The sequence below is a fragment of the Haliotis asinina genome, chromosome 3 (genome assembly GCF_037392515.1).
Source record: "Haliotis asinina isolate JCU_RB_2024 chromosome 3, JCU_Hal_asi_v2, whole genome shotgun sequence".
NCBI classification, from domain to species: Eukaryota; Metazoa; Mollusca; class Gastropoda; order Lepetellida; family Haliotidae; genus Haliotis; species Haliotis asinina.
In genome coordinates this window covers 60002141-60024359 of record NC_090282.1, presented here as the reverse complement: position 1 = coordinate 60024359, position 22219 = coordinate 60002141, and the positions used below count along the sequence as shown (strand labels likewise).

Sequence of the window (22219 nt, the reverse complement as noted above, 5' to 3'; positions counted from 1 at the left end):
TTGCTTGTTTCCAGCGTAATCAACTGTTCAAAAGTTCTTGTGAGCAATGAACTGTCCTGGGAACACACATAATCTAACAGTAGCAGACTAAACAAATGAGTTTTCAGTAGTGATTTGAATGATTCAATCATTTAACTCATGATTAAAATTTCAAATCACTATTACTGGTTTGTATTACAAGGGAGTATGAACATCAAATGAAACACCTAGGTCAGTGAGTGAGTGAGCAATATTCCAGCGATATGGTTGGAGTTTTTAAATAATTGAGTCTGGACCAAACAATCCAGTTATCAACAGCATGAACATCGATCTGTGCAATTGGGAACCGATGACGTGTCAACCAAGTCAGCGAGCCTGACCATCTGATACTCTTAGTCGTCTCTTACAACAAGCATTATCGCCTTTTATGGCAAGTATGGGTTGCTGAAGGCCTATTCCACCCTTCACCTTCATGGGTCTGAAACACCTTGAACAAAAAGGGTTAGTCTACATTACGCAGCTCATATAATGCATGTGCATTTGTGTCATTGTTTACCTGTAAAGATCCATGATACAAAACTAAAAGAAGAGGCATAAGATCATCACTACTGTACAAGTGCTGTGCCTTACCTTCAGGGTAACTAGTTGTCTAACATGGTCCAAGATTGCAGAAACACACATTGCAGAATTGCCTCACTAAGGTTACGTTACAAAAAACCCATTGCCTGTTGGTGTCCGGCAATTTTATCACTCTGTGCTCACCTGGCAACACAACATGGTCACAGGTGCTACCTGTGTTTTCAATTCGTGGAAATTCTGTGTCAGAATAGGTTCTCATCACCATGCCTGTTCAAGAACTAACCAGTATTGGGATTGCCAAGTCAGTCTCTCTGACGTAGGTGATAGTGTATCACTGCAACAAGCCATTGGTCATGTCGCAGCCCAGCCAAGATACAGTAGGTAGTGCTGACTGTATTGTTAAGCCAACAAACAGCATTCAAAAACGTAGGGGTCATTCCATTTTGCAAGCATACCACTAGCCAATGCATAGTAGAAAAAGTAATATACATCCATACTGATGACACATTTCCAAAGGAATGGAATAAATTGTCACATTTTCCCTTATTTTTTCTTTTTCACCCATTTCTTCCTTGGCTTCATAATTTGCATTTTAACAATCTTGTAGCTCCTATATCCTCTATTTTTAATGGCATTTACAACCAAATTCAACGTGATGTGGACACATAATAATATAAACCTGGTATAGACATGGTATGTGTTTTGTTTTAAGTGGTGACAGTCTTATTTCTTAGTGTTCAGGTCTATCAGATATAAAACAAACCGTATTTCTTGACATGAAGTGAGTACACAATGTCATTCAAAATGTGGTCAAAAGTAACATGTTTTGTTTGGGACTGCTCTCCTCCGGTGAGTACTCATTCTAGTACTTTGGGGGGTTGAGAGTGTGGCTTTGAGTCCCAGCTGGGACTCAATCCAAAACCATATGAGAAGGTGAACTTAACAGAGAAACTATTTTCCTAAACATACATTACAGTTAGTTAGCCCAGTTTAACACTACTTTCATCTGCACAGGAGGCTGTGGCACCTTATATTGCCATAACTACATACGCAGACAAATAAACTCTTCCATAAATTTTAAAAGAATGTGCACCATTTACTTTTTCACAGTCAGTGTTTATATTTTCCAACTAAATAAAGGAAATCCACACACACCAAGCATTGCAAGAATCTGTCATCTTATTTCCGGGATTTATTTAGGTTTATATCCCCAAGGAACTATCAGTAAGCTGTCATGAAAACATTATAAAAATGTCAATAAAAGGTTATAGAAATTACCAATGAGATTGAACTTGAGTCTTTTTATAGATAGGTCATATGCAATCATAGTTTTGATCATCTGGTAGTTTTTATAACTACTTGTTTGATATATATCTGTTCACAGTCTGAATGTGTACTGGACAATATTGGGCAATATGCTGATATTCTCGCAAGAAAATGCCACTTTGCATCCTCTTAACTATTTTACTGGCCTTAAGTATTTGTACAGACAGAATGATGTGTTTCTATGGTAACTGCTGATAGTTACAATGGTGTCAAAATTACCATAGACTCTGAGGTACAGAGGCTTACCCCAATGGGATGATTTACTACAGGAACATTATATGTTTTGTCTTGAACAGGCCACATCATTTTTTGTAACAATGTATCATCATAATGACTCAATTTCACACATAAATTTTCCACCTCATGTTTATGGCCTTTTTATTCTTGGGTTCATGTATGTTTTTCATAAATAATTACCTTGGATTTGTCAAAAGAACAACAAATGTCTATTGCACACTGTTTTTGTGTCAAAAAAAGAAGTCTTAACAAATGTACAAGTTAAATGACAGAACTCAAATTCCTGTAATTCGGAAGAAGTATATCACATCAAACCTTATGCATAATAACAACACACACAGACAATATCCGATAATTTATTATCAGAGTCCATTTATCAGTAGTGTAGGCAATCATCACAAATAATCCTACAGTCAGTCATATATACAGGAACTGATACAATCTATTTCTGGAAAGCAATTCATAATCACAGGCATCAGAATTTCACTGCACAACTAAGACTTGATATCCTCAATACTTCGCAAATGATTTTTCCTTCTCAGTGCAAGTTTTTTTTTTCGCCTCCACATTTCCAATGAATCTTCTTCATATTCGGACAATTTGGGAGGCGACCTTTCAGTTCTCAAGGACCAGAGCCAGTCAGGGTATTCACCGTCTGCCTTTAGTTCTGGGTCCTTCCCGTGAACATTAATGTTAGCACCACAACAGTAATTGGTCAGTTTAGCAGCATCTGTCTCTACCTCCAGCAACACTTTGGCCACTCGTTGAGCTCCCATTTTGGCACCACCCTTACCTGGAAAAGATTGCAAATAGGAAAACAAAAGCATAAATATATAAAGTCAGCAGCAAATATACGTTGTGAATTGACTAGTAACTAATCATTGTAATCATTGGTTGCTGACTTATTGGGTGAGTATGTTTCTATCCCGCTTTCAGCAATATTCCAGCAGTATCACAGCCAATTACAACAGAAATGTGATTCACACATTTGTACTCACTTGGGGAAACAAAACCTGTCTCATGTCTTTGGCGTGATGAGCAAACGCTTTTACTACATGGCTAACTCATCGCGGAAAAGTTAAGGAATTATCAGGGGCATAATCGATTGATCAAACAATCAATGAACATGATTAAAGTATCCATAAACATTCTTCATTTATTCCCACTCCATCAATATTCAAAGCATCGTGTGGATGTTTAAAATCATACGAATTCAACTTTGCAGGGCCTATCTGCACGACTTTATTTCTAAAATGTTCTCAAATAAACAGCCCTTAAACACCCCTCATTCCTCAATCTTATCTCTTTATCAGTGGCAATGAATGGGTTATAGCTAAAACGGCACCACAGCAGAACGGCACCAAAATCGTTTGGTGAAAACGGCACCAAATTGGCGAAAACGGCTACTGATTAAAGGGCTAAAACGTCACCATATATCAAACATTGTTATATTGACTTTATTATTATTTTGACTTTATTGTTTAATTGTTTGTAATGTTTAGATGTTTATTTATCAAGTTATCAAGCTTCTTTTGGGTTGTTTGGTGGTCCTGAAAAGGACCGTTGAGATAAGAGTTTTTTAAACTCAATGGATGGGCCCATGAATGGCCGCACATCTCGTCAGGAGTTGGGACAAGGAAAGATCGCCATCCCATTCGCTTGAACCCTATCCGATATTCTGTGGAATAGTCTTGTCACGTCAGCCGCAGGAAGAAATGGGAGCGCCATTGTTGTCAAAGGAATTCCCTTCACACTGAACACATACAAAGGGGAAATCTTCTTCATTTGCGCATATCTCACGGTAGCGTGATACAGATATACCGGTGCCACAAACTCTGTGAGTCCATAACTCACACTGGTCGCAAGACACAGCATGTTGATTTCTTCGGACAGTCTTATCGCATACAACACAGTGGTGAGACATTGTGATGAATGATGTGTATCGGGTACATGTCTGTGCTTTAAATACAGTTTGAAGAGTGCGATGTTTTTACTTTCCAATCATTGTCAGCAGAGTAGACGCATTTATTATCTAAACATACTACACGCAGCTTGGGTATGAGAAGCACTTTCCAAACATTGTCGGCAGAGTAGACGCATTTATTATCTAAACATGATGCAAGCAGCTTGGTGAATGTTAGTGTTATATATTGATGGGCATACTTACCTGATATATTCCTGATATATTATTTATTTATATTTATATTTATATCAATCCAAAGTTCACAATCCAATAACGTCTACTTACCTAATATATCTGTTTTTATTTCACAAAGTCTATTTAAGAAACACTAAATGTTTATCCAAAGTTCACAGTACAATAAAGTCATCATATCAATGTTCATCCTTTTAAAAATTGTATATGGTGACGTTTTCGCCATAACATTTGTAGCCGTTTTCGCCAAGGGAAGGTTCCGTTCTGTCCAAACGGTGACGTTTTCGCCAGGTGCCGTTTTGCTGTGGTGACGTTTTAGCCTGCACCCGCAATGAATAAGACCTTAGGCTTAGCCGAATCCCGCGATGTGGTCCATTACCCCCCGTATTCGACTAAACCACAGTTCTGAATAATACAGTACGTTACCTGCCATTTTCTTGGCATAGTTCGCAACTGAAACTTTCGAAACCGACGTTTTGCCGACATTCAGAAGGTTTATCTTTGCTAAAGCACATGCACAGCGCATACACGCCGCCATTTTGGTTTTATAATCCGGACTTTCTTATACCTAGTTTTATCACCATTGGTAGTTGACACTGCCGTGATCTAAATTAATTTCTCTATATACAGTAATGAATAAACATTATATCCAAACGTGTATAACCTATTTTAACTTTAAAATAAATGTCAAAAGCACATATTGTCATATTTATTACATGGTCTTGTCCGGCTTTTTGCGTCTATTTCCAAAATGGCTGCGCCCATGCTCGCATTTTGTTCTCGTGCAGACGTGTAAGAAAGTTCAGGAGGGCAGATTGTCACGTTGAACGTCACTAGTGCTAGAAAACTATCCTATAAATGTTTAGAATGTGTATTGTAAATTGACCATAACTTAAGGTGAGTTCCGCATACATCAAAAGTGTGATCGACACTGTCTTCCCTCTTGGCATAAAACCTTTCGTAGCGATGAGTTACGTCCCTTTGACAAGTAAACATTCTGCTTCACAGTACTAAGATGATAGGCCATAAATAATAGGCATTTAGGATTTATTCTTACCCTTCTTTAACAATTGATGGATTCTTTATTTCTGCTTTTGAAAAAGCAACTGCATTAGTGAATACGCAAAACTGAAAGACTTTGAAGGCAAGAGATGATGTCACGTTTGATGAAGTTTGAGATTGTTATTTTATGTTAACTGTTGTAATTCTTTTTTGTTCAAGTCATCTTGTCTCAACTATCGTGCTGCAGCAGGGGTGAAATGAGACTGCAAGATGATGATTCATTCATTATACAGTACTTAAGAAATACAGTTCGCTCTACCACCATGTTTGATTTAATAAAGCACACTGTTGCCTTGATCAGAGACCATACAATTATATGGTCTCTGCCTTGATGAAGTCTTTTAGTTAAAGCACAATTACTAGGGGAAAGACTAGAATGGCTCAGTGATGCCAGTACATTGTGATGTAATGCATAAAATGTATCTTATCATCTGATAAAGTACTGTCTGCGCCGTTAATATTTCACCAGAGAATCTTAGATACAGTACATACTGTGATATTGATATCATTGATATTTGAGAGCAGGTGCCAAAGAAAAAGACGTTTGCAGACACATGTTCACACTGACTACCTGTAACATGAAGTGATCATTCTTTTCATTTTACATTATTTGACTGTCAAAACAATAGGGGTTGGGTCTGTTATTAAACATGTAGTAAGACATTCACCAAGTGTATTGTCTAGCAATGCTTGAAAAAATATATAGGGGATCATCTTGTTGCTTGAAAACTAATGGTGCCTCTATGACCTTTCACCTTAGTTTCATCTAAGAATCCATTTATCATTGCATAACTAATGTACAGTGGAAGAGTGGAATGTGTTTATGCTGCTGTTATTTGTTTCAGATAATGGATATTGAAATGCAGCATGTCTTAATCAATTTAGTTGACCCAGCAGACGCTGGACTGCAAAAGTGTCGACTTGGAACGCATCTGATTGAGCAGCTGTCAGGCACAATCGGATCTTATGTTCGTATTGGGATCAAGGAGAAGGAGTATATCTGTAGCATTTGGCCTCACAGTATCTGCCCTGACAATAACACAATTCAGTATGATCACTGTGTATCTGTCAAACAAAGTGGTCAAAGTTTGCAATCATTATCTGAGCAGAAAAACATAAATCAAAATATTGTGTGCAGAATACAACAACTACCCATTTCAGACATACTTAGAGCAAATGTGACAATTATTGTTAAAAGTCTAGACAAGTATTGTGAGTGGAAGAAGTATCAGGCTGTGCAGAAGACTTTAAAACATCACTGCCTCAACTGTTTGAGGAAGAAATGTATAGTTAAAGGTTGTACCATTGATTTAAGGACTTCAAGACTGGCAAAGATATATGGCATTGTTTATGTGTGTGTGAATGCTCAGTCCACTAGGAATGACACAGATGGTGGAACTGTTCGTGGACTTACAGACCTCACAATAGACAGTGTTCAGAGTGAGGAAAGATATTTATTGTCACATCAGTTCAGCAGATTTGAAATGGGTGGAGTAAGTGAAGTTGCAGGCAGTTTGCAAGACTTGATACACCTTCCTTTGAAATGTTCAGCTGATTTCAAACATCTTAGACTTCCCCTTCCAAAGGGAATTCTTCTTCGGGGACCACCAGGTTGTGGGAAAACGTCCCTTATTTGTAATCTTGCACAAAAATGTCAGGCTGCATTGGTGACGATAAATGGCCCAGAAATATTGAGTCCGCATCCTGGGGAGAGTGAAGAGAATGTGAGGAATGTTTTTCAGAAGGCTATAAGGCTGAGTCAAGAAGGACCTTGTATTCTCTTCATTGATGAGATAGACTCTTTGTGTCCCAAGCGTGGCAAGTCAGGTGGCTCTAATGATTCTCGTGTGACCAGTGCAGTAATGTCATCCATGGACTCTCTGGTAGACTCAGAGGGTCTGGTCATCATTGGGGCAACCAACAGGCCCGCTGCACTTGATCCTGCTGTTCGGAGACCAGGGAGGTTTGACAGAGAGGTGGGTACAAACAGATCCTAGATGGTGTATTTTCACAAATTTTACATGGTGTAAAACCATACACAATCACTCATTTGTCAGAAAGCTGACAGAGTTAACTAATTTATTCAGGTGAACAAGGTTTCTTAATTCAGATAGAAGGTCTGTGATTTGAATCCCATCAGAGGGCTCATAAAGTTTATGGCTCTATATCAGGGAAGACATGGTGTCTTCCTTTGCTAAGCAATTATTGTCTTTAGATATGATTATTTACCTGTGTTATCTGTCAATATTTTGAACTCAATTTGACAATAAACACTCCCAGTCAATGTTGCTTCAGTCATTTGTTGATGAACAGATCTTGTTTTCAGATTCTCATGAATGTTCCTAACAGAGAACAAAGAAAAGAGATTCTTGCTGTACATTCTGCCCGTCTGCCGCTAGGTGGAGATATTGACCTTGACTTTCTGGCTGACGTTACAAACAGCTATGTTGGTGCAGATCTGGCATCACTGTGTAATGAAGCATCTTACATGGCCTTGGCCCAAGCTGAGTCAGAAGACCGTCAGGTAGGGAAGTGGTCATGCACACAAGGTTTGTGCTGCATATAGTTCTGCTTTTAACTGCTTTTCCATGGTGATGACCAGTTGGGATTCTGGCTTAAAACAGCTCCCTGGGTACCTATGATTGTCATGAGAGGTGACTCACACATCGAATGTCATGCTGAATGACTTTGATGAAAGGTTTCATATCCCATAGGTCAATGACATGATCATTAGGGGTAGGCAGTAAAATCAGTTAATGAGTACTTGGCAATTTGAACTTCATAATACGCCTTACACTAACCGGTTCACGCGATAACATCAGTGATTTCCATGACCATGATCTGTAATTTTCATGATGATATATTTCCTTCAAATCATTATACATAAATAGATTTGTGAACGTTTATTGGGAATATAATTGCATTTGTGTGACTTTTAAACCATATAAATAAAAAAAATTGGTAGGGGCACTCTTTGATAAACAAACCAAAATGGCACGCATCGCTGCAGATGTTTTTTTGTTCAGTTCCAAACTTTAGAGCGTAGTCTTCAGTTTGGAAACATCTTCAATTGCTCAATTACACCTGACTGCCGACAGTAGTCAGTCGCATTGCTTCAAAAGAAAGGCAGCAATAATTTCATTACCTTAACCATGTGTTACACTTTCAGACTATATTGCAATACATACTGCAATACCCCAACACATACTGCAATACCCCAACACATACTGCAATACCCCAACACATACTGCAATACATACTGCAATACCCCAACACATATTGCAATACCCCAACACATATTGCAATACATACTGCAATACCCCAACACATACTGCAATACATACTGCAATACCCCAACACATACTGCAATACCCCAACACATATTGCAATACCCCAACACATACTGCAATACATACTGCAATACCCCAACACATATTGCAATACCCCAACACATATTGCAATACCCCAACACATATTGCAATACCCCAACACATACTGCAATACCCCAACACATATTGCAATACCCCAACACATATTGCAATACCCCAACACATACTGCAATACCCCAACAGATATTGCAATACCCCAACACATACTGCAATACCCCAACACATATTGCAATACCCCAATACATACTGCAATACCCCAACACATATTGCATTATGAAAATTTGGACAATTCCCAACCCTATATTGATCGTTGATGTCTAGTTCAGAGTGGATTATTTAGTGATATGTGAACTGTGATCGGTCTCATGGCTGAAATAAAGCCTATGTAATGTTTTATTTTAAATCACTCACAGTTTACTGACACTATATGTATTTAGCTGGAGGATGTAAATATTTCTTATGTGGCATTAAAAGTCAAAACACCAAGCAAGAAACAAACACAAAAGGGCACAGGCCAAGTCACAAGGATATTAGATAAAGAGATCAAGTGCAAAAAGTAGAAAGATGTTGAGCTCATTGTCACCATTATGAAGAACTCCCCACGTGGTCAACAATGTGTGAAACCTATTTCTGGTGTCCCCATTGTGATATTAATGATATATCATGTATATTGCTTAAAGCAGCGCAAAACTGTACTCACTCAGTAACTATGAGGCTTTCATGTCAGAATAGCTTCCAAGTAACTTATGCTTGCTGCAGGGGGAGAAGTTTCTTTGGGTTGTCAGGCTTGGTGTCATGGTCAGCAAATAATCTTGATATATTTACTTTTCTAAGGGATCGCCTTGTGTGAAGATGTGCCACTTTCAGTCAGCTCTACATAAAGTCATACCCTCTCTGCAAAAGGGATCAGAGGGTGTAGTTGACCTTCGACCTGTACAGTGGGATGACATTGGTGGACTGGAGAATGTGAAAGCACAGATCAGACAGGTAAAACCTTAGAAATGTGCCCACTTCTGGCAGTTTGACACTTACTTCTTTTGTTGAGATGGTCAAATTTATAGAAATTTGTTTACAGGTCTTTTCCCTTTTGGGAACCTGCTTTTGGTGAGGACAGAGTCTCCCTGTCCTCGGGTTCAATGTTTTTGAGCCATAAACAACTAATCTAAAATTTAGATCTGATAACAATCAGTAACAGGCCAGATCCATGAGAATCAGACACTTTGAAACTATACAATGCATGTTTTAGCAAAATCCACAGCAAAAAATGCTGCTTTTCATCCATAAGATATATTCCAGGCAGTAGAATGGCCCCTGCTGTATCCTGAGGCCTTCACAAGGATGGGTCTCCCTGCCCCTCAGGGGGTGCTTCTATATGGCCCACCAGGGTGCTGCAAGACAACGCTAGTGAGAGCAGCAGCAACAGCTACACATTCTGCCTTTCTGTCCCTCAGTGGAGCTCAGCTGTATTCACCTTTTGTAGGTGACTCTGAAAGGATGGTAACAGAGGTGAGGCAGTGAATTTTCTCAGCAATTTCAGATAAGTTCATATAGCCAGAACAATGAACAAGTACCAGTGTACTGTTGCCTTCAGTCCTGATCACACACTAATGATTGTGATGACTGGTGATGACTGGTGATGACTTGGTCTTTTGTAAAACAGCAGCTGTTAATACAAGGTGAACCTTTATGTTTGCTGATTGGAAACGATTTGATTACTGGAGCAGGAAAGATGAAAACAGAAACCAGGAATGACTACAGCAACAAGCTCCATACAAACATTACTTGCCACATAGACAGGCACCTGCTCTGACACATGACCTATGTCCATTGTTATTATCTTTTACGTTTGGTTGATATGAGTGGTTATTCTTGGCGCTAAATTTATGTATGCATACCTATCACAGTTCACATGCAGATCAGTGCATCAGTTTCCAAAATATTTCAAATCTGTTGGATCAGCAATTGATTCCAGTTGTCATGAATATTAATTACGTGCATGGAAGTAAGTATCCAATTCCAGAGGAGCTATAAAGTTTAATGATTTTGGTTTCTCCTTAACAACAGGTGTTTCAAAAGTCTCGGGTGATGGCACCTACAATATTATTCCTGGATGAGATCGACTCCATTGTTGGCAAGAGGTCAGAGGGCAGGTCTCACCGAGGGGTACAAGAGCGAGTCTTGTCTACTCTTCTTAATGAGATGGATGGTATTGGGGTCCGTCTTGATGACAAGACAGATAGTGCCACATCTCACAAGGAAGCAGAGGGAGAACAGATTCTTGAAAAGGTTTGCCAGCTCTATGATTAAGTTTTATCTACTTTTATATTTTTTTGTGTGGAGATACAGGACAGACCAGGTCCATTGTAACCATGTTTGTCTCCCTGTGGAGATACAGGACAGACCAAGTCCATTGTAACCATGTTTGTCTCCCTGTGGAGATACGGGACAGACCAAGTCCATTGTAACCATGTTTGTCTCCCTGTGGAGATACGGGACAGACCAAGTCCATTGTAACCATGTTTGTCTCCCTGTGGAGATACGGGACAGACCAGGTCCATTGTAACCATGTTTGTCTCCCTGTGGAGATACAGGACAGACCAGGTCCATTGTAACCATGTTTGTCTCCCTGTGGAGATACAGGACAGACCAAGTCCATTGTAACCATGTTTGTCTCCCTGTGGAGATACGGGACAGACCAAGTCCATTGTAACCATGTTTGTCTCCCTGTGGAGATACAGGACAGACCAAGTCCATTGTAACCATGTTTGTCTCCCTGTGGAGATACGAGACAGACCAAGTCCATTGTAACCATGTTTGTCTCCCTGTGGAGATACAGGACAGACCAAGTCCAGTGTAACCATGTTTGTCTCCCTGTGGAGATACGGGACAGACCAAGTCCATTGTAACCATGTTTGTCTCCCTGTGGAGATACGGGACAGACCAAGTCCATTGTAACCATGTTTGTCTCCCTGTGGAGATACGGGACAGACCAGGTCCATTGTAACCATGTTTGTCTCCCTGTGGAGATACAGGACAGACCAAGTCCAGTGTAACCATGTTTGTCTCCCTGTGGAGATACAGGACAGACCAAGTCCATTGTAACCATGTTTGTCTCCCTGTGGAGATACGGGACAGACCAAGTCCATTGTAACCATGTTTCTCTCCCTGTGGAGATACAGGACAGACCAAGTCCATTGTAACCATGTTTGTCTCCCTGTGGAGATACAGGACAGACCAAGTCCAGTGTAACCATGTTTGTCTCCCTGTGGAGATACGGGACAGACCAAGTCCAGTGTAACCATGTTTGTCTCCCTGTGGAGATACGGGACAGACCAAGTCCATTGTAACCATGTTTGTCTCCCTGTGGAGATACAGGACAGACCAAGTCCATTGTAACCATGTTTGTCTCCCTGTGGAGATACGGGACAGACCAAGTCCAGTGTAACCATGTTTGTCTCCCTGTGGAGATACGGGACAGACCAAGTCCATTGTAACCATGTTTGTCTCCCTGTGGAGATACAGGACAGACCAAGTCCAGTGTAACCATGTTTGTCTCCCTGTGGAGATACGGGACAGACCAAGTCCATTGTAACCATGTTTGTCTCCCTGTGGAGATACGGGACAGACCAAGTCCATTGTAACCATGTTTGTCTCCCTGTGGAGATACAGGACAGACCAAGTCCATTGTAACCATGTTTGTCTCCCTGTGGAGATACAGGACAGACCAGGTCCAGTGTAACCATATTTGTCTCCCTGTGGAGATACAGGACAGACCAAGTCCATTGTAACCATGTTTGTCTCCCTGTGGAGATACAGGACAGACCAAGTCCATTGTAACCATGTTTGTCTCCCTGTGGAGATACGGGACAGACCAAGTCCAGTGTAACCATATTTGTCTCCCTGTGGAGATACAGGACAGACCAAGTCCAGTGTAACCATGTTTGTCTCCCTGTGGAGATACAGGACAGACCAAGTCCAGTGTAACCATGTTTGTCTCCCTGTGGAGATACAGGACAGACCAAGTCCAGTGTAACCATATTTGTCTCCCTGTGGAGATACGGGACAGACCAAGTCCAGTGTAACCATGTTTGTCTCCCTGTGGAGATACAGGACAGACCAAGTCCAGTGTAACCATGTTTGTCTCCCTGTGGAGATACGGGACAGACCAAGTCCATTGTAACCATGTTTGTCTCCCTGTGGAGATACGGGACAGACCAAGTCCATTGTAACCATGTTTGTCTCCCTGTGGAGATACGGGACAGACCAAGTCCATTGTAACCATGTTTGTCTCCCTGTGGAGATACGGGACAGACCAAGTCCATTGTAACCATGTTTGTCTCCCTGTGGAGATACGGGACAGACCAGGTCCATTGTAACCATGTTTGTCTCCCTGTGGAGATACGGGACAGACCAAGTCCAGTGTAACCATGTTTGTCTCCCTGTGGAGATACGGGACAGACCAAGTCCAGTGTAACCATGTTTGTCTCCCTGTGGAGATACGGGACAGACCAAGTCCAGTGTAACCATGTTTGTCTCCCTGTGGAGATACGGGACAGACCAAGTCCATTGTAACCATGTTTGTCTCCCTGTGGAGATACGGGACAGACCAAGTCCAGTGTAACCATGTTTGTCTCCCTGTGGAGATACGGGACAGACCAAGTCCAGTGTAACCATGTTTGTCTCCCTGTGGAGATACGGGACAGACCAAGTCCAGTGTAACCATATTTGTCTCCCTGTGGAGATACGGGACAGACCAAGTCCAGTGTAACCATGTTTGTCTCCCTGTGGAGATACGGGACAGACCAAGTCCAGTGTAACCATGTTTGTCTCCCTGTGGAGATACAGGACAGACCAGGTCCAGTGTAACCATGTTTGTCTCCCTGTGGAGATACAGGACAGACCAAGTCCATTGTAACCATGTTTGTCTCCCTGTGGAGATACAGGACAGACCAGGTCCATTGTAACCATGTTTGTCTCCCTGTGGAGATACAGGACAGACCAGGTCCATTGTAACCATGTTTGTCTCCCTGTGGAGATACAGGACAGACCAGGTCCAGTGTAACCATATTTGTCTCCCTGTGGAGATACAGGACAGACCAAGTCCATTGTAACCATGTTTGTCTCCCTGTGGAGATACAGGACAGACCAAGTCCAGTGTAACCATATTTGTCTCCCTGTGGAGATACAGGACAGACCAGGTCCATTGTAACCATGTTTGTCTCCCTGTGGAGATACAGGACAGACCAAGTCCATTGTAACCATGTTTGTCTCCCTGTGGAGATACAGGACAGACCAAGTCCATTGTAACCATGTTTGTCTCCCTGTGGAGATACGGGACAGACCAGGTCCAGTGTAACCATATTTGTCTCCCTGTGGAGATACAGGACAGACCAAGTCCATTGTAACCATGTTTGTCTCCCTGTGGAGATACAGGACAGACCAGGTCCAGTGTAACCATATTTGTCTCCCTGTGGAGATGCAGGACAGACCAAGTCCATTGTAACCATGTTTGTCTCCCTGTGGAGATACGGGACAGACCAGGTCCATTGTAACCATGTTTGTCTCCCTGTGGAGATACGGGACAGACCAAGTCCAGTGTAACCATGTTTGTCTCCCTGTGGAGATACGGGACAGACCAAGTCCAGTGTAACCATGTTTGTCTCCCTGTGGAGATACGGGACAGACCAAGTCCAGTGTAACCATGTTTGTCTCCCTGTGGAGATACGGGACAGACCAAGTCCAGTGTAACCATGTTTGTCTCCCTGTGGAGATACGGGACAGACCAAGTCCAGTGTAACCATGTTTGTCTCCCTGTGGAGATACGGGACAGACCAAGTCCAGTGTAACCATGTTTGTCTCCCTGTGGAGATACGGGACAGACCAAGTCCAGTGTAACCATATTTGTCTCCCTGTGGAGATACGGGACAGACCAAGTCCAGTGTAACCATGTTTGTCTCCCTGTGGAGATACGGGACAGACCAAGTCCAGTGTAACCATGTTTGTCTCCCTGTGGAGATACAGGACAGACCAGGTCCAGTGTAACCATGTTTGTCTCCCTGTGGAGATACAGGACAGACCAAGTCCATTGTAACCATGTTTGTCTCCCTGTGGAGATACAGGACAGACCAGGTCCATTGTAACCATGTTTGTCTCCCTGTGGAGATACAGGACAGACCAGGTCCATTGTAACCATGTTTGTCTCCCTGTGGAGATACAGGACAGACCAGGTCCAGTGTAACCATATTTGTCTCCCTGTGGAGATACGGGACAGACCAAGTCCAGTGTAACCATGTTTGTCTCCCTGTGGAGATACGGGACAGACCAAGTCCAGTGTAACCATGTTTGTCTCCCTGTGGAGATACGGGACAGACCAAGTCCAGTGTAACCATGTTTGTCTCCCTGTGGAGATACGGGACAGACCAAGTCCAGTGTAACCATATTTGTCTCCCTGTGGAGATACGGGACAGACCAAGTCCAGTGTAACCATGTTTGTCTCCCTGTGGAGATACGGGACAGACCAAGTCCAGTGTAACCATGTTTGTCTCCCTGTGGAGATACAGGACAGACCAGGTCCAGTGTAACCATGTTTGTCTCCCTGTGGAGATACAGGACAGACCAAGTCCATTGTAACCATGTTTGTCTCCCTGTGGAGATACAGGACAGACCAGGTCCATTGTAACCATGTTTGTCTCCCTGTGGAGATACAGGACAGACCAGGTCCATTGTAACCATGTTTGTCTCCCTGTGGAGATACAGGACAGACCAGGTCCAGTGTAACCATATTTGTCTCCCTGTGGAGATACAGGACAGACCAAGTCCATTGTAACCATGTTTGTCTCCCTGTGGAGATACAGGACAGACCAAGTCCAGTGTAACCATATTTGTCTCCCTGTGGAGATACAGGACAGACCAGGTCCATTGTAACCATGTTTGTCTCCCTGTGGAGATACAGGACAGACCAAGTCCATTGTAACCATGTTTATCTCCCTGTGGAGATACAGGACAGACCAAGTCCATTGTAACCATGTTTGTCTCCCTGTGGAGATACGGGACAGACCAGGTCCAGTGTAACCATATTTGTCTCCCTGTGGAGATACAGGACAGACCAAGTCCATTGTAACCATGTTTGTCTCCCTGTGGAGATACAGGACAGACCAGGTCCAGTGTAACCATATTTGTCTCCCTGTGGAGATGCAGGACAGACCAAGTCCATTGTAACCATGTTTGTCTCCCTGTGGAGATACGGGACAGACCAGGTCCATTGTAACCATGTTTGTCTCCCTGTGGAGATACAGGACAGACCAAGTCCATTGTAACCATGTTTGTCTCCCTGTGGAGATACAGGACAGACCAAATCCATTGTAACCATGTTTGTCTCCCTGTGGAGATACAGGACAGACCAAGTCCATTGTAACCATGTTTGTCTCCCTGTGGAGATACAGGACAGACCAAGTCCAGTGTAACCATGTTTGTCTCCCTGTGGAGATACGGGACAGACCAAGTCCAGTGTAACCATGTTTGTCTCCCTGTGGATATACGGGACAGACCAAGTCCAGTGTAACCATGTTTGTCTCCCTGTGGAGATACAGGACAGACCAAGTCCAGTGTAACCATGTTTGTCTCCCTGTGGAGATACAGGACAGACCAAGTCCAGTGTAACCATGTTTGTCTCCCTGTGGAGATACAGGACAGACCAAGTCCATTGTAACCATATTTGTCTCCCTGTGGAGATACGGGACAGACCAAGTCCAGTGTAACCATATTTGTCTCCCTGTGGAGATACAGGACAGACCAAGTCCAGTGTAACCATATTTGTCTCCCTGTGGAGATACGGGACAGACCAAGTCCAGTGTAACCATATTTGTCTCCCTGTGGAGATACAGGACAGACCAAGTCCAGTGTAACCATATTTGTCTCCCTGTGGAGATACAGGACAGACCAAGTCCAGTGTAACCATGTTTGTCTCCCTGTGGAGATACAGGACAGACCAAGTCCAGTGTAACCATATTTGTCTCCCTGTGGAGATACAGGACAGACCAGGTCCAGTGTAACCATGTTTGTCTCCCTGTGGAGATACAGGACAGACCAAGTCCAGTGTAACCATGTTTGTCTCCCTGTGGAGATACAGGACAGACCAAGTCCAGTGTAACCATATTTGTCTCCCTGTGGAGATACAGGACAGACCAAGTCCAGTGTAACCATGTTTGTCTCCCTGTGGAGATACAGGACAGACCAGGTCCAGTGTAACCATGTTTGTCTCCCTGTGGAGATACAGGACAGACCAAGTCCATTGTAACCATGTTTGTCTCCCTGTGGAGATACAGGACAGACCAGGTCCATTGTAACCATGTTTGTCTCCCTGTGGAGATACAGGACAGACCAGGTCCATTGTAACCATGTTTGTCTCCCTGTGGAGATACAGGACAGACCAAGTCCATTGCAACCATGTTTGTCTCCCTGTGGAGATACAGGACAGACCAAGTCCATTGCAACCATGTTTGTGTCCCTGTGGAGATACGGGACAGACCAAGTCCATTGTAACCATGTTTGTGTCCCTGTGGAGATACGGGACAGACCAGGTCCATTGTAACCATGTTTGTCTCCCTGTGGAGATACAGGACAGACCAAGTCCATTGTAACCATGTTTGTCTCCCTGTGGAGATACAGGACAGACCAAGTCCATTGTAACCATGTTTGTCTCCCTGTGGAGATACAGGACAGACCAAGTCCATTGTAACCATGTTTGTCTCCCTGTGGAGATACAGGACAGACCAAGTCCATTGTAACCATGTTTGTCTCCCTGTGGAGATACAGGACAGACCAAGTCCATTGTAACCATGTTTGTCTCCCTGTGGAGATACAGGACAGACCAAGTCCATTGTAACCATGTTTGTCTCCCTGTGGAGATACAGGACAGACCAAGTCCATTGTAACCATGTTTGTCTCCCTGTGGAGATACAGGACAGACCAAGTCCATTGTAACCATGTTTGTCTCCCTGTGGAGATACAGGACAGACCAAGTCCATTGTAGCCATATTTGTCTCCCTGTGGAGATACAGGACAGACCAAGTCCATTGTAACCATGTTTGTCTCCCTGTGGAGATGCGGGACAGACCAAGTCCATTGTAACCATGTTTGTCTCCCTGTGGAGATACGGGACAGACCAGGTCCCCTATACCATATTTGTCTCCCTGTGGAGATACAGGACAGACCAGGTCCATTGTAACCATGTTTGTCTCCCTGTGGAGATACAGAACAGACCAAGTCCATTGTAACCATGTTTGTCTCCCTGTGGAGATACAGGACAGACCAAGTCCATTGTAACCATGTTTGTCTCCCTGTGGAGATACAGGACAGACCAAGTCCATTGTAACCATGTTTGTCTCCCTGTGGAGATACGGGACAGACCAGGTCCCCTATACCATATTTGTCTCCCTGTGGAGATACAGTACAGACCAGGTCCAGTATAACCATATTTGTCTCCCTGTGGAGATACGGGACAGACCAAGTCCAGTGTAACCATATTTGTCTCCCTGTGGAGATACGGTACAGACCAAGTCCATTGTAACCATGTTTGTCTCCCTGTGGAGATATGGGACAGACCAGGTCCAGTGTAACCATGTTTGTCTCCTTGTGGAGATATGGGACAGACCAGGTCCAGTGTAACCATGTTTGTCTCCCTGTGGAGATACAGGACAGACCAGGTCCATTGTAACCATGTTTGTCTCCCTGTGGAGATACAGGACAGACCAAGTCCATTGTAACCATATTTGTCTCCCTGTGGAGATACAGGACAGACCAAGTCCATTGTAACCATGTTTGTCTCCCTGTGGAGATACAGGACAGACCAAGTCCATTGTAACCATGTTTGTCTCCCTGTGGAGATACGGGACAGACCAGGTCCCCTATACCATATTTGTCTCCCTGTGGAGATACAGGACAGACCAGGTCCATTGTAACCATGTTTGTCTCCCTGTGGAGATACAGAACAGACCAAGTCCATTGTAACCATGTTTGTCTCCCTGTGGAGATACAGGACAGACCAAGTCCATTGTAACCATGTTTGTCTCCCTGTGGAGATACAGGACAGACCAAGTCCATTGTAACCATGTTTGTCTCCCTGTGGAGATGCGGGACAGACCAGGTCCCCTATACCATATTTGTCTCCCTGTGGAGATACAGTACAGACCAGGTCCAGTATAACGATATTTGTCTCCCTGTGGAGATACGGGACAGACCAGGTCCAGTGTAACCATATTTGTCTCCCTGTGGAGATACGGTACAGACCAGGTCCAGTGTAACCATGTTTGTCTCCCTGTGGAGATATGGGACTGACCAGGTCCAGTGTAACCATGTTTGTCTCCTTGTGGAGATATGGGACAGACCAGGTCCAGTGTAACCATGTTTGTCTCCTTGTGGAGATATGGGACAGACCAGGTCCAGTGTAACCATGTTTGTCTCCTTGTGGAGATATGGGACAGACCAGGTCCAGTGTAACCATGTTTGTCTCCTTGTGGAGATACGGGACAGACCAGGTCTAGTGTAACCATGCTTGTCTTCATGTGGAGATACGGTACAGACCAGGTCCAGTGTAACCATATTTGTCTCCCTGTGGAGATACGGTACAGACCAGGTCCAGTGTAACCATGTTTGTCTCCTTGTGGAGATATGGGACAGACCAGGTCCAGTGTACCCATGTTTGTCTCCTTGTGGAGATATGGGACAGACCAGGTCCAGTGTAACCATGTTTGCCTCCCTGTGGAGATACGGTACAGACCAGGTCCAGTGTAACCATGCTTGTCTTCATGTGGAGATATTTGACTGACTAGGTCCTTTGTACCCACACTTGTCTCCATGTGTTCTGGACCGATTGGGTCCCCTGAAGCCCATGCTTGTGTTATGAGTGAAATCTTGACCCTAACTATTCATTCATCTCTTCATATTCTCAGCTGCAGTTTTATATAACATTCATGTATAATATTGATGGACACAGGTCATCATTGAGTACTTGTTTCCTCCTCAAGGGAGTAAATTGTGACATCAGCTTTTTTTTGAGGTTTATAATTTTGGGGTTGTTTCAGGATAATATGCAACAGAAACAGAAAGTGAATAACAACAAGGTACTGATGGTAGCTGCCACAAACCGGCCAGATCTGGTTGATGATGCTATTCTTAGACCAGGAAGAATTGACAGAATAATCTATGTTCCTCCTCCAGATGACATAGTGAGTAAATTTTTCCTTATCCTGACTCATGCTTAATTGCTTATCTCTTCTTCTTGGCGAAGGTAGTGAAACACCTGAAATCCTTTGAAGTTCCCTTCTGAAAGAAGCGGACGTAAAGCACATATAGCACGTATTTAGTGAACCAAGACTAGTCTCCCTTGATGAAATTGTGTGTACAGTGTAGATTACGGTTGATCCGCTCCAGTGTGCTCGCAGAGGTTACGTAGGAAGATATGACAGGAGTAACCTCTGTGGGAAGTGAATGGACCCACCACTGTTTCCGTCGGATTCTGTAAGCAATTAAGCATGAGTCGGGATAAGGAAAAATATGTAATTTTCTGAATAAAATTGATATTTTATACTTATCCTGACTCATGACGAAAGCCCTCCCTGCCATTCCTCACAGACACGCTGAATTCTCATATTCTCGTGTTGGGCGATTATAGGAGAGAGTGAGTATCATGGCCGATCAGCTGACCATGTGCGCGGGAGGGGAGGTAACTCATGGGTGAGTGTAAATTTTACGTCCGCTTCTTTTAGAAGGCAACTTCAAGGGATTTCAGGTGCTCCACTACCTTCGCCAGGAAGAGGAGATAAGCAATTAAGTATGAGTCAGGATAAGTATAAAATATCAATTTTATTCAGAAAATTACATATTTCATGTTCTTTGATAAGAAAATAATGACTTTCAATGTTTGCATAATGCAGACAGTGTCTGTTGCTGGGAAACAGTGTTAAGACATCTGAAGTCTTTCGATTAATTGGTTTCAGTTAATTTGGTTTTATGGTATTAATCATGTTCCTATTTATACAGTTATATTTTCATACCTAATATGTTACTTTATCGTACCAATTAAAGAAAATGGGGTGTAATTATTTGCCAGTGTCTTGGTGCATCATGGTGCTGTGGCCCATAAAATTGCTGTATTGGTAGACACTGTGTCAGTGTAACAACACAACTTTATGTTGAACAGTGTGAACATGAATTGAAGTTGCAGTTTTTGCTTGTATGTTCCACAGACATTAACATGGAAATGATATATATAAATCCAACAGTTTTCAAGTATAGCATCAAGTATTTATAGTATCCTTACTCTTGGGATGGCTGTGTCAGTGTATTGTGTCAGCAATACAGGGGACTCTTGGGTAGTGGATGGTTTGGCTCAGTAGGTAATTGTGAGACTCTTGACTGAATGCCTTGATGTAGCTGAATGTTGTGGATGGAGGCATTATAAAACACTCACTCACTCACTCACTCACTCTCTTTTAACATTATGATTTCCAGACTCGCCATGAGATTCTCAGGGTGCTGACTCGGAAGATGCCCCTAGACAATGTGGACCTGTATATCCTGGCTGGGAAAACTGACTTCTACACAGGGGCAGACCTGGAGAATGTCTGCAAGGAGGTAACCATGGCTACCTGAACTATAGAAATGTACCCAAGTCCCTTTCTCTATCCACAACTGTGCCCTAACCAAAATCAGAGCAGAGAAATGTACCCAAGTGTTGCAATGTTTATGGCTCTGTTGTTAGAATTTTGGGGGGACTCCATGAATCTTTGAGTAAACGCCGAAAGTACAGGAGATTTGAGCACTCAATTGTGAGAACCACTATGAAAAATGTAGCTCCAGACTGGATGCTCAAAAGTGCGCAAGTTTCAGATCTTGATTGAATGTGTAAAGTGTGTTAGATTATGCTCCTGGTTGAGAGTTTAAGTAGTGAGATTCAGCTCCTGATTGGGTGCTGAAAGTGTGTGAAATTCAGCTCCTGAATTTATGCTCACCAACAGGCATCACCAGTGGAATGTGAAAGTGAAACAGGTGAAAATTTGTGTTAGATCCTCTGACTGAAACATAAGGTGATCTGTCTTCTTACCCAGTCAGACCAGCCATGAACATGTACCTGACACACAGCATAATTTCATTATTTATTGCATGCCCGCTGTATTTAAGACAGCAGTGAGATTGTGTCATTTTATTCCAGGCAGCCATGCTTGCCTTGACAGAGGACATGGATGCCGGGAAAGTGAAAATGAAGGACTTCATCAAGGCCCTAGACATTGTGAAACCTTCCCTCACCCAGCAGCTTGTGGACAGATACAGAACACTGGGAGACAGATACAGAACTAGCTGACTGGTGTCCTGTAACATTAAACTGATTATGTTGTCATGGCTGTTGTTTTCTCTTACTGACTCTGGCTGCAATTTTGTTATAAAACTCCAGATAAGATGCACATTTATACAAAATACATAAAATACATCAAAA

The 22219-nt window shown here is 42.8% G+C and overlaps 2 protein-coding genes across 4 annotated transcripts; one reads left to right on the top strand and one right to left on the bottom strand.

The window, feature by feature from the left end:
• Window positions 1–2461: 2461 nt before the first annotated feature.
• Window positions 2462–4821, bottom strand: LOC137278249 (large ribosomal subunit protein mL54-like). The gene is made up of 2 exons (XM_067810472.1): window positions 4703–4821; window positions 2462–2914 (listed from the first exon to the last, which is right to left on the bottom strand). Exons 1-2 carry the CDS (start codon window positions 4812–4814, stop codon window positions 2616–2618), a joined length of 411 nt encoding a protein of 136 aa, XP_067666573.1. The 5' UTR covers window positions 4815–4821; the 3' UTR covers window positions 2462–2615.
• Window positions 4581–22219, top strand: LOC137278248 (ATPase family gene 2 protein homolog B-like). 3 transcript variants are annotated; one of them, XM_067810470.1, is made up of 9 exons: window positions 4581–4693; window positions 6184–7314; window positions 7665–7862; window positions 9562–9714; window positions 10024–10233; window positions 10792–11013; window positions 19809–19952; window positions 21238–21360; window positions 21938–22219. In XM_067810470.1, the coding sequence occupies exons 2-9, from the start codon at window positions 6187–6189 to the stop codon at window positions 22085–22087; spliced, it is 2328 nt and encodes a 775-aa protein (XP_067666571.1). In that variant the 5' UTR covers window positions 4581–4693; window positions 6184–6186; the 3' UTR covers window positions 22088–22219. The 3 variants fall into 3 exon arrangements, with proteins under 3 accessions (XP_067666571.1, XP_067666570.1, XP_067666572.1); XM_067810469.1 differs by lacking the exon at window positions 4581–4693 and adding an exon at window positions 5005–5173 and having other exon boundaries at window positions 21938–22127; XM_067810471.1 differs by lacking the exon at window positions 4581–4693 and adding an exon at window positions 5243–5420 and having other exon boundaries at window positions 21938–22123.

Bases quoted from the DNA above. Each gene is read 5' to 3' on its own strand.
- LOC137278249 (XM_067810472.1), bottom strand. From the start codon at position 4,814: ATGGCGGCGTGTATGCGCTGTGCATGTGCTTTAGCAAAGATAAACCTT. The intron at 2,915-4,702 runs GTAACGTACTGT...AATCTTTTCCAG, and splicing joins CTATGCCAAGAAAATGGCAG to GTAAGGGTGGTGCCAAAATG.
- LOC137278248 (XM_067810470.1), top strand. From the start codon at position 6,187: ATGGATATTGAAATGCAGCATGTCTTAATCAATTTAGTTGACCCAGCA. The intron at 7,315-7,664 runs GTGGGTACAAAC...TCTTGTTTTCAG, and splicing joins CAGGGAGGTTTGACAGAGAG to ATTCTCATGAATGTTCCTAA. The intron at 7,863-9,561 runs GTAGGGAAGTGG...TACTTTTCTAAG, and splicing joins CTGAGTCAGAAGACCGTCAG to GGATCGCCTTGTGTGAAGAT.